The 13019-nt window shown below is 46.8% G+C and overlaps 1 protein-coding gene across 1 annotated transcript; it reads right to left on the reverse strand.

The window, feature by feature from the left end:
* Positions 1–1715: 1715 nt before the first annotated feature.
* Positions 1716–12627, reverse strand: LOC140688162 (SLAM family member 8-like). Its single transcript, XM_072946915.1, has 7 exons — positions 12519–12627; positions 11966–12064; positions 10258–10650; positions 5234–5530; positions 3263–3400; positions 2973–3064; positions 1716–2696 (listed from the first exon to the last, which is right to left on the reverse strand). Exons 1-7 carry the CDS (start codon positions 12625–12627, stop codon positions 2607–2609), a joined length of 1218 nt encoding a protein of 405 aa, XP_072803016.1. The 3' UTR covers positions 1716–2606.
* Between the last annotated feature and the right edge of the window lie 392 nt (positions 12628–13019).

The following is a 13019-nucleotide window of genomic DNA, read 5'->3' on the forward strand; positions in this document are numbered from 1 at the left end:
GGGTAGCAAAACTACCAGGTCCTCTCTGTCCTTCCTGACACCCCCATGAGGTGCAGCTGAGCCAAGATGCGCAGCTGTTTCACCCTGGCCCCAGAGGTCCTTGTAGCCTCAAGGCCCCACCAGAGCTGCCTCTACCAGCTCTTGCTTCAAAGACCGCTGACCTCAGAGCTCTGAGCCGCGCAGCTGGTCTCACCAGCGAAGCCAAGCACCTGGGTCCTCCCGCCCACCCCGGCTAGGCTCGGCTCAGCTCGACAGCCTCAGCTCTGGGCCTTATGAAGCAGGATCTGAAAGGGGCCTCGGCAGAGCAGCATCTAATGCTGGGGAAGCAACTAGAAAGCTGGGAATTCATGCCATGGCTCCGCTAACCCCTAGCCTCTGAAAATTAGTTTACGGAGAGGGGCCCCATCAGCTCACCTGAACTGCCAGTTCTTTCCTGCGGTTCTACTGTGCACAGAGAGACATGTGAGGGTGTGGCTAAGCTGCTGAGAGCAATTCCCCAACACTCCCCTGTAGCCTCAACATTCCTGCTGACATCCTGCGATGGGAACTGGTCTGCACCAACACTGGTGAGAACTTGCTTAATTCCAAGTGAACCCTTAGAAACCGCGGTCTTGGTTCTCACCAGACACCCACCCTCCCTACCCTTCTCTAAGCCGGTTCCCTCCGATCCAGGAACAGCTGCAGACTTTTGGGGCCCTTCTGAGCTCAGCCACCAAGTGGTGCGACACTGTGACGGTGGCTCAGGCCGACTCCCTGGGAAGCTGCGGGAGGGAAGCAGCATCCTTGTGCCTGCTGGTGTTGCACTGCGCTGGGTGCTCTTTGCACCACATTTACTTACTTCCCCGAACCACCATGGGAAGTAGGTATTGTCCCATTTTACAGATGTGCCCACTGAGCATCTGCCCACGATTACCTGGCCTCGTGGGGGAAGCAGAAATGGAGTCAACGTCTGTCTGTCTGCAAAGTCCTGCCTCCCAGCCCTCTGGGCTCTCAGAAAGTCATTCTGTCCCCTCAGGATGTACACGCTGATGGGGAGGCACCCAGGACACCGCACCTGAGCCTGGGCCAGGCCGTCTCGTAAAGGAGGAGGGTGGGTGAGGAGTATCCAGGCCTTAGCTTTAGTTACTGAAGGGGAGAAGGGGGTTTTAAGGGGGAAATAAGGTACAGTTAAAACCACTCATGTGAATCCCTTAGGACGCTGCTGTGCTGCAGACCCACGTCCCACCCTCAGCAAGCTGTCCTCCTGCTTTGGAAGAGGCTGCCCTTGCCTCCTGACACACAGCTGGCTGTGTTTCCCAGCAGCCCTGCATGAAAAATGTACCTGCATATTGAAACGTTAGATTCTGCCCCCAGACAGTGATGTGCTGCGAACACCAGAAACTGGCTTATGAGAGCTGGTTTGAGGCATCTTTCGCCACGTCTGTGCTCAGTGTCATCACGCTGGGGGTTTGAAATGAGCCACAGCGGCGGTGTCTGCGCCACAGGAACTGACAGGTGCTGGAGCCCAGGGCCTTTTCCCCCCGAAGAGCCGGCTATCACACAGGTCCCGCACAGCACCAGCACCAGGGAAGCGGGTGGGAGCAGAGGGACGGGCCGAGGGGCCCGAGGGAACCCATGGATTTACAGCTTCCATCTCAAGCCCACTCCGAGGCCTTCAGTTTGGGAAGAGAGTAGATTCTACACAGCAGAAATGCTGCACAATTTAAGTTGCTACATCTCTCTTGGTACTTTATTGCTGCTGAGAGCAAATAACTGAATTTGAGTATAAAACACGCATGAGCTGTGTCTGCACTGCAAAGCGAGGTGGCGGACACGGGCCTGTGTGTTTGGACCCGACGCGTGACAGACTGTGCCTGGGGCCTGACGAGGTGGGGCAGCCACACAGGACAGGGTGCGGGGTGTCAGCTGTGGAGGGACGGCCCACACGTGACGCTCCGGGCCCGTGGGGACGGAGAGCAGAGGGGCGCTCACCTCATACTCCCATAGACACGGCGCCCTGGGCCCCCGGGGGGCCGAGGAGCTGTCAGAGGGGGACGTGGCGGGGGAGGGCGTGCTGCCCGTGTAGAATGTGCACTAGACATTCTTTCCGGAACAAACACACACACATTGCCTGACACACACACCCTTTGCCTTACACAAGACTCCCACCTACCCATGCTTCCTCCATGACCCCAGACTCAGCGTCCAGACCCAGGCCCTAACCCCCTCCTCTGTGGCATGGGCAGCACCTCTACACGGTCCCCACTCCTGGGCTCGTGTTCTCAGGAAGACACACCAGCGACACAGCAGAGGCTGAGGGGATTAGCCTGTACACAGTCGGGGAGGCTGCTTTGTGAAGCATCAGGAGGAGGAGGGTCAGGAGAAGAGTCAGTGATGGAGAAAGAGCACTCATGCTGCAGGTGCGAGGATCCTGGGAGGGAGGGCAGCTTGAGGGGGTGTCAGAGGAAGTGATGACATGTGCCCAGCTAGCTGTGGCCATGAGGGTCAGAGCGAAGCGGACCAAAAGGCGGCTGGAACTAGACCGGAGCTGGGAGAGGCAGGTGTCTGCAAGGGTCGGACTCAGGTTGGAGGTGTTCCAGGGGTGCCGATTCTTCTGCTTCCTCCAACTAAATTATCTTCATGGCATGACCTGGCTTACAGAGTTCACTGTAGATAGTGAGAGGCCCCTTTTCTCTCAGATGTTGCTCGCTGATACCCTGGGAATGCAAGACAAAGGGTTCCTGAAACAGCTGAAGGACAGAGGGACCCAGAAGGGCCAGCATAGAACCAGTGCTTCTGACATGCAATGCTCATGAATTCCCCCTAAGCGCTCAGCACTGCATCGGTCCCAGATGTCAATTTTCTTAGTTAATACTGTTGCTTGTCCAGAAAGAATTGAAGAGGCAGCAGGGACAGAAACAGCAGTGACTGGGTTTGACAAACCCAGGTGTGGGCAGTGAGGGGCCTGGGAGAGCACGGAGCCCCGCTCTCACCTGGTTAGTACTCTCCCGAGATTCCTGCTGGCTCAGCTCTACATACTGGATGCTGTCATCAGCATCGTCTTGGTCTTCTTGTGATCCTGCACCTGAGTCATACACAGAGTGGAGCTTGAATCTGGGCTTTGGAAACCTGCACCCTCCCTCACCACTGCGGACTCAGCATGGCCACACCCACTACCTCCTCTGTAGGGACATTCCCAGTCAACAAAATGCAGAAGCAAGGGAGCCAAGGATCCAGAGAGGTAAGAGAGGTGTCTGGGCCAGGAAGGAGAAGTACGACCTGCCTCTTCCAGTCTCCATCTTCTTCTTCTTCTTCTTCTTCCCACGTGTCTTCCAAAGGTACAGTCCACTTCCGAGGATCAACAGCACAGCTGTGATGGCCCCTATGATGCCTCGCAGGGTGTTAGCCTGTCCATGTGAACCTGTTTCCCTCACACAGAGAGTGAAGAAAGGTTAAGAAAGGTAGAACTTGAGATACCCATTGCCCTGGGGAGAGAGAGGGAGAGCAGGGGGAGGAGTCTGAAGGGTCCTGGTTCAGAAGCTGAAGGGGGAGGAGCAGGGCAGTTTTATTTATTCAACTGGAGGAATTGCAGTGCAATAGAAGTTTACGCCTTGTACACGTGTATTCAGGTGTACACGTGTACACCTCCCAGAGGAGGTGATGCAAAAACTGATCTTGAGGGATGAGTAAGATTTACCAGTGTGGACAAAAAATGTCACCTGCTGTTTTGGTAAACAAAGGATGGTGTGCCATCACCCTCTGCAGGCATCCCTAAAGGCACACCCTGAGGGGATTCAGGATGGAGGAAAACAGGATACTGGCCTTAGATGGATGTCAAAGGAATAATTTCATTAAGTCGAGACTCTTGCATCTTCCCATACATAGAAAAGCACTAAATTAATTAACTTGAGATACCTGGCTTTCTTTAATTAGCAGTAAACTTTTGATGCCCCAATTGCTAGATTTGTTTTTGTTTTTTTGCAAAACCTATTATATATCCTGGCTTCTCTCTTACCTCTTTGGAACAATTCCTCAGAGTTATCTGAGAGGCTGTATCTCAGGCTTAAGTCCTCGATAAGACCCCCAAATGAAACATAATTCTCAGCTTTTCAGTTGTGCATTTTTTTTCAGTCAACACCAGATACTCAGGGTGCCTCTTCCCAGAAGAGGGGACACCATGTTTCGGAAATGGTTGTGCCTAAAGCCAGCCCCTGGGAGTGGCCAGCACCCAGCTGCTGCAGGCAGGAGGACAGGGCAGGGAGGAGCCATAGACAAGGAGGGTCGGAGGGGGCTCTGAGTCATGCTATGCACTGAAATGTATCTGACGGTTTAGTCTGGGGCTAGAGAGGAGGCCAAGTAACAAATGTTTTAAGTGATGCTGACACGTGATTACCCTCCAGCATCTTATGAGAGGCTGTATGCAGGGATTCAAAGGCGAACAAACTGTGGCCCCTCTCTTGAGGTGTTCTTGCCTACGGAGACAACAAATCATTACCATTCAGTGTAAAGTGGCCACAAATAGCTTAAAGGAAGTGATGCCTGAGGGCAGGATGGCTACATCATTGCAGAGCCCTGTGCAAAATGAAAGGCAGACCCCTTGTTAAAACTTTATTAAAATTTCAAGACAGCAACAGCATATTCTAAACTTCTTAGGGCAGGGCCATATGTAAGTACATGTTCACATGCCCATGAATCTGGCAGTGACTGAGAAGGCTTCATAAAGAATAAGACAGGAAGTCAAAGGCACAGGGTATGGAGGGCTCATGGTAGAGGAAATAGCATGTCTGGAAGCTAAAAGCTTGCAATAGCAGGATGCATCCTGGGAACCACAAGCAAGCATTTCAGTGTTAAATGTGTAAAGAGGCTAGATATGTGGGCAGAGGAGTTTCTGAGCCCAAAATTCTGCAGGGAGTTGTGGAAGTCAGACTTGAAGGAAGGGCAAGGACAAATGACTCAATTTGTTTTACTTTCCTAAAGACAATGCTGAATGCAAAGTGGATGATGGATGGGGTTGGGGAGAGGTATTAGAAGGCTGCTAGATGGACCAGCAGGGGCAAAGGGTTTAGAGGGGAATATGGATGTGAGAGACATTCGAAAGCAACAATAAGTTGGACGTACATCCCAGTGTCCTGTATGGAGTGTCTGGGTGGAAGGTAATGCTAATAGAGAGGTGAGGAGAGAAGCCCTGAACCCTCAGACCACAGTGCTTTCTGAGCTCTCAGAGTGCCCCTCCCCTACGGCAGGTTGCACTCACCATGGGCACAGAATTCCGCAAGGTTTTTGGAGGCAGTTTTCTTGTCCACTTGGTTGTTGACCACACACATGAGGCTGACGTTGGACTGGTTCAGGGGAAGGCTCACAGCCAGGGTCCAGGAGTTGGAGGCTGGTCCCAATGTCCCTCTGTGATTCAGTTCTTTGGGGAGTCCCTTGCTCTCCCAGGTCACATTCAGGTCCTTTTTGGCCCCTATAACCCTGCACTCCAGTGTGATATTGCAACAGTCTGGTGTGATGTATAGCGACCCAACCAGAATCTCAGGACAGGGAACAGGCTCTAGGGTAGGAGGCAACAAAAGAATGGAACTTCACATATGTGGAGAACATTGCATGTCACAGTTTAACATTTATTATTGCATTGGAGCCCTGGCCAGAGCAAAGCCCAGTGCTTCTAAAAGTATAGACATTTGTGGGAGATACAATGGTAGCATCTAGGAATGGCAATTCTGAGTGTGGTTAGAACATGAACTTGTGGTATAGACAGAAAGAGAATCAAAGGATATACAAGTCTAAAAACCACATGGAAACCTAGAAGGCATTTTCTCCATAGGAGGACTTTTTCCTGTGCAGAGAGGAACTTTACAGAAAGAAAGAGTTCACTAAATGGGTGTCTTAATAAGTGTTGCAGGGTAAACCTTCTCCTATACCTATGTAGAGCTGGATTGATGGCTTCTTTTCTGAGTGAGGCCAGCAGTGGCTTGGTTCTGAGTCAGAGGACAGGAGGCAGAGAGGACTAACTACACTTGTATTTCCAAACTGTGGTAGGCAGAATAATGTCCTCTCAAAGATGTTCATGTATTAATCCTTAGAGCCTGTGAATCTGTTAGGTTACATTGAGAGGGCAATTAAGGTAGCAGATACAATTAAGGTTGTTAATCAGTTGACCTGAAGTATGGAGATTATTCTGCATTATCTGGATCAGCAAAATGTAATTAATAAGTGTCCTTAAAAGCGCAAGAAGGCAGTGACACCAGCAAGATGGCAGGATACGAGAGTTTAGCAACTATCCACAGCCAAGAAGGCCTTTATGAGGATTCTGCAGTGCAGTTTAAGGTTAAAGCACCCTAGTAGACCACAAAATCCTAGGTCAGCCACAATGAAAAGGTAAGAATTATAGTTTCACTTTACTACATCACTTTTACCCCATGCTAGCATGACTCAGTGCTGATAGAGATACCCTTGGCCCGTGACTTCTTCCACAGGGGAAAGAGGGAGTAAAGTGAGAGTCCACCTTCTCCATGCTTTTGGAAAACTGCCTGGGAGGCCTGCTTTTGTCTTGGTGCACCCAGATTCTGAGGAAATCAGCATGGGTGAATGTTTGTGAGCAGATAAGAACAAAGAGATGTGACAGGGGCTCACAGCAACTGGCACATATGCTCCTGCAGACCATGTCCTGAGCATCTCTGCAAATGGTAACCAAAGCAACCCTATAGCCAGCATCCCACATGCTCCTGTAGCCAGCATCTCACATGTTTCTGCAGCTGGTGCCCCAGAATCTCTTGTTGAGCTTTCTGGTGAAAGTCTTTCTTGCAAAACAAGTCCTTAAAAACAGGAAAAAGTGATTGTTTATTCAAATGCACAGACACCAGTGCAAGGCTACAAGGATTACAAAGAATCACAGAAATGTGACACTACCAAAGGAACATACAGAGCTCCTATAACCAACTCCAAAGAAACAGAGATCTACAAACTGTCTAACAAAGCTTAAAGAAGTTCACTGAGCTACAAGAGAACATAGGGAACTAAATAAAATTTGGAAAACAATACATAAACAAAGAAACATTTTCAGTATGAAAATAGAAAGCATAAAAAAAGAACAAAACCGAAATTTTGAAGCTGAAGAATGCAATTATAGCACTGAAAACTTCAGTAAAGGGCCTTAACAGTGAACCTGATGAAGCAGAAAGAAGAATCAGCAAGCTTAAAACAGGTCATTTAATATTACCTAGTCAGTTGTGAAAAAAGGAAAAATAGTGAAGCAAGTCTGTGGGACACCATGAGGAAAATCAATATACACATTATGGGAGTTCCAGGAAGAGAATATGGAGAAAAGCAGAAATCTTATATAATGGAATAAAGGCTGAACATTTCCCAGGTCTGGGGAAATCTGGAGGTAAATGGACATCCATATTCAAATAGGTAGAACCTAAAGAAGTCTAAACCAAGACACGTTATAATTAAATATTCAAAACTCAAAGACAAAGAGGGAATTTTGAAAACAGCAAGAGAAAACTACTCATCACACACAAGGGAATCCCCATAAGACTATCATCAGTTTCTCAGCAGAAATCTTGCAGGCCAGGAGAGAGTGGGATGATACACTCAAAGTGCTGGGAACCCGCCTGCCCGAACGCCCCCAGTAACCAAGAATAATCTACCTGGCAAGAATGTCCTTTAAAAATGAAGGGAGAAAAGACAATCCATGACAAGCAAAAACTAAGGAACTCTGTCATCAGTAAACCTGCCTCATAAGAAGTGCTAATGAGGATTCTTAGGTTGAAATGAAAGGATGCTAAACATAGAAGAAAGCATATAAAAATATACTGTAATCATAATGTATAAATCACTTTTAATCCTAGTATAAAAGTTAAAAGACTAAAGATTTAGGAATAACTATAACAGAAACCTCTGTCGATAAGTGCACAGTATAAAAGATGTAATTGTGACATTAATAACACAAAATGTGTGTGTGGAGTAGAAATTAAAATGTAGGGTTTTTTGTGAATGAAATTGTTTGCTTAAAATGGAGTGTTATAATTGTAAGATGTTTTATGTAGCCTCATGGGAAAAGAATACATCTAAAAAAAGACACACAAAAGAAAAAGGGAAATGAATCAAAGCATGTCAATTAAAAAAATCACCATTTCACATTGGAAGATGGCAAGAGGGGGAAGAAGAAATGAAATAACTACAGACAGAAAACAGTTAACAAAATGACAATCATATGTCCTTACGAATCAATAATTACTTTAAATGTAAATAGATTAAACTCCCCAGTCAAAAGACATATAGTGGCTAATAGGATAAATAACAAGATTCAAATATATGCTGTCTAAAAGTGATTTACTTTAGATTTAAGGGCACACAGAGCCTAAAAGTGTGGGCTTGAAAACAGAGAGAGCAGGGAAGAGTATATTTATATCCGACAAAGTAGACTTTAAATCAAAAACTGTCATGAAAGAAAAAAAGTCATTACATAACGATAAAATGGTCAGTTCAACAGGAAGATATAATAATTATAAATATTTATGCACCCAACATCAGAGCACCTAAATATACAAAGAAGCATTAACAGATCTGAAGGGAGAAATAGAAATACAATGATAGTAGACTTCAGTATGCTGCTTTCAATAACGGATAAAATATCCAGACAGAAAATCGAGATGGAAACAGCAAGAGCTGATTAATGCTATGGACCAACTAGATCTAACAAACATACACAGAAAATTACATCCAACAGCAGCAGAACACAGACTATTTTCAAATGTACACAGAATACACGCTATATCACTGTATGTTAGGCCACAGAACAAATCTTAACAAATTTAAGAAGACTAAAACTATACCAAGTATCTTTTCCAACCACACTGGAATTAACCTAAAAATCAATAAGTGAAAGAAAGCAGGAAAATTTATAAATACATGGAAATTAAGCAACACAGTCTTGAACAAACATTGGGTCAAAAAATAAACCAAAAGGGAAATTAGAAAACATCATGAGTCAAAAGAAAAGAAAAAAACCATAAAACTTAAGGAAAAGCAGCAAAAGCAATACTAAGAAGGAAGGTTATAGTGGTAAAGACTTACATTAAAAACGGAGAAAGACATCAAATAAACAACCTAGCTTTCCACCTCACGGAACTAGGAAAAGAAGAAAAAACTAAGCCAAAGGAAGGAAATAATGACTAGAGCAGAAATAAATGAAACAGAGACTAGCAATACAACAAAGAAATCCAGTGAAATTAAAGGTTGGTTTTTTGAGAAGATAAACAAATTTGACAAACCCTTGATAGTTAAGACTAAGATATAAGGAAAGAAGACTCAAAGAAAATCAGAAAAGGAAGAGGAGACAATATAATTGGTGCTGTAGAAACAAAAGAGAACAGAAGAGACAGTTATGAACAAGTACATACTATCAAACTGGATAACCTAGGAGAAATGGATAAGTTCCTAAGAACCTGCAACCTACCAATGCTGAATTAAGAAGAAATGGGAACTTGAACAGACCAACAACAAATAAGAGATTGAATCAGCAATCAGAAGCCTTCTAACAAAGAACAGTCCAGGATCAGATACCAGCACAGGTGAATTCAACCAAACAGCTAAAGAAAAATTAACATTACATCTTCATAAACATTTTAAAAAAGTAGAAGAAAAGAAATACCACCAAAATTATTTAATGTTGTCGGCATACCCCGATACCAAAGGCAGGCATATACACCTCAAAAATATGCCAGTGTCCCTGATGATTTGAAGATGGAGGCAGGAGGATGTCAGCCAAGGACAATAGGGAGCTACTTGAAGGTGGAAAAGGCAAGAAATGGATTCTCCCCTGGAGTCACCAGGAAGGCAGACAGCCCTGCCAATGCCTTGATTTGGCCCATTGGGAAACATGTCTGGCTTATGACCTACAGAATGGTAAGAGAATACATTTGAGTTGTTTTAAGGCCCTAAGTCTGTGGTAATTTGTTATAGTAGTAATAAGAAACAATACAGAAATTAAGTAACCTTAGCTATAGAAAGAACAATTGATGTCAGTAGAAAAATTCTCATTTTCCCCAAATTTCCATGTTCCTCCCTCAGAATACTGAAGTGATTTTCCTCCCTGATGTGAATCTCAACTCTGTTCACATTTCACAGTTAACACTTACCTTATAATTAGGGAAGAAAAGAGTCTGAAGGTTGGGGTCTAAGTGAAATCCTTCAAAGTGGGGCCTATGTGGCACTCCTAGGACAAAAGAAGGAGGTAAGCCATGGGATGAGGTAGGGGGTGGGTTCACATACCATAGACAGTGAGGTAGAAATCCTGGGAAAATTCTATTCCTTCAGTCAAGGTGACTCGAACCCGGTAGAGCCCACTGTCCTCAATGGATAGGTTCTCAATCCTCAGGGATGTCATGTTGGGCACACGGACCCTCTTCTGGTACTTGTCCTGGAGGTTGACCCAGACTGGAGCGGTTGACCCAGCACAGATGCTCAGCATGATTGTCTGGTTTAACTGATGGCCAAAGCCCCATGAGACGTTCTCCATCTTGGCTCCTGGATCTATTTCTGGTCCCTTGATCGCATGAAACAACACAGAATCTCCTTGGATCTTATGCAGATAAACGTGATTTCCAGAATCCTTACTTCCAGAACCATGTGCCCCAGAACTATTGGCCCCCGGGTTGCACATGCCTAGAGCATTGGAAACAGAAAATGTGTTTTTTCATTGAAAGTAAAGGAGAGAACCACAGAAACCTGTTTTAATGAAATCCATATAATATAATCCCTGGAGTCTAGGAAGACAGACCAGTAAAATGAATTTGAAGCAATTTCTGGAATCAAGTTCTGGTTCTAGAAGAATGTAACCTTGAACAGGACCTTAAACAAGCTAATCTGCAGTTTCTTTACCTGCCTGATAATTTTAGCATGAATTAAATGAGATTGTGGATCAGAATCACAGTTTTAGGCTCATATTATGTGCATAACTGTAGGAAAAGCTTCTAAAGTGGTTCCAAAGATTACTCTCTCCTCTGTTCAAACCCTCGTCAAACACCCGACCTTGAGTGTGGGCCGCACTTAGTGACTTGCTCCCAGGAAGGGAACACAGCAGACGTGATGCATGTCACTCAGTGACACTGGGTTATACAAGACTCTAACTTCCCTCTTGCTCCCATTCTCTCTCTCTCCTTCACTCTCTCTTGCTCACTCTGAGGGATCCAGCTGCCATGTTGTTAGCTTCCCTATGAAGAGGCCCACATGACAAGGAACCAAGGGCAGCCTCCAGCCAACATCCAGGGAGGAACTGGAGCCCTCAGTCCAACAGCCACAGGAACTGCCTCCCATCAGCGATGGCATGAGTGAGCTTAGAAATAGATCCTGTCCAGTTGAGCCTGGAGCTGACTGCAGCCCCAGCCAAGACCTTGATTTCAGCCTGCCAGACCCTGAGCCAGAGGACCCAGCTGAAGCACCCCTGGGCCCTGACCTACAAAGTCTGTGAGCCTATACCTGGTGGTGTTTAAGGCACTAAGTTTTGGGGTGACAGGTTACACAGCAATCTAGACCCATAATCAAGTATGAAAGCTGCTCCCTTCCCCGCTCCTTCCAGGCAGTGTGTAGGGCAGGCTAGGCTGTGCTTATTCGGACACCCTCTGTCCCCAGGAGCCAGCTTCTCTGTCTCCATCCCTCTCCCCAGGCAGCTCCAGGCTCTCGTGGCTTCCCTGTTCTTACAGCAGAAGCAGCCTCACCTCCTTGGAAATGTTTCCCTAAGGCAGCCAACGCCGTCTCAGCTCAGGGTTCCCAGCCTTGCCATAACCAGAAGGCCGTTTTATTTTTACATTTTACCCTTCGGCTCTAAACCAAATGCATTGCATTAGAAAAATGATAACAGAGTTGTTTCCCTTTTTGTCACCAACGACATCGAAACCTTAACAGCCCTCCCCGTGGGCAGGGCTCAGCTTTGCTGGCTCTATTCGACATCCCTCCCTTCCCAGGAGCCCATGCCACTCACTGAGAAGGAGACTGATGAATCCCAGGTGCCAAGAGGCCCAGCAGCGGTGGGGGCCTTCCGAGCAGAGCCCCATTGCAGGCTGCGTGCTGGCCTGGTCAGCTGCAGAGGAAACATTGACGGAGGTAGCCGCAAGAGAAGAAAAGCTTGAGCCCTAACTTGCCACACTCAGGGTGGAGCTAAACAGTTTCTAGTTGACCACTGGCCAGCATGTAAGTTCTGGGGAGGCAGCCCTGCCGGTCTAGAGAAAGCTCTTTCTTCTTATCCCCAGTACATACAGTACGCATTCAATAAACAGCCTGCCCCAGGCAGCCCTGCTCACCAGTGCCAGCCTACGCAGGCACAGAGGTCACGCTTTACAAAAAGGCTGTGCTTCCCCACCTCGATTTGGTGGCTGCCCTCTGTCTCTATTCCATTTAATGAGTCAAATTTCCTTTCTGATTTTCCACAAACTTGAACTCTTAGTTGCCTATGTAAGAAGCTCTGGGCAAAGAACAAAGCTTTTTTTGTGGGCAGTGTCAGCTCCCCAAGTTCCAAAACAGACACTGACATTTACCTATTGCTTGCATCTGTCTGGCCTTCTCAGCGTCACTGGTGCTCCGGACACTCAAGGCAAAGCCAGACCCCCACAGAAAGTGCATCACAACCGAGTGTTTCCTTTTCATCTCCGTCGGCCCTGTTGCTGCTGTCACAGAGGGGAAGAGATAGAGATCTACACCTTCTCCTCGTCATGGCCTCAGCTGCCTGAGTCCACATGCTTGGCTGAGGGTCAGGCCTTGGCTTCTTCTCCCCAGACTGGATGGCCCACATTATCTGAGACTCTCACCTCCCGTGCCCCGGGGGGAACAGCGCCACCTTCCTAACCCAGGGAGCACCGGCAAGATCAAGACACAGCCTTTCTGGAATCACAGCCCGTCTCCCATCCCACTGTGTGGTTTCAAGCAAGTCATCTGGAGTCTAGTCTGTGTTTCTCCAAAACTGGTCTGCAGCATCTCAGACAAGAGAATATTCAGCACTGGGTTTATTTCCCTGCCATTCTACCTAGTAAGGGAGAAAT

This window comes from Vicugna pacos, chromosome 21 (assembly GCF_048564905.1).
Source record: "Vicugna pacos chromosome 21, VicPac4, whole genome shotgun sequence".
Classification (NCBI taxonomy): Eukaryota; Metazoa; Chordata; class Mammalia; order Artiodactyla; family Camelidae; genus Vicugna; species Vicugna pacos.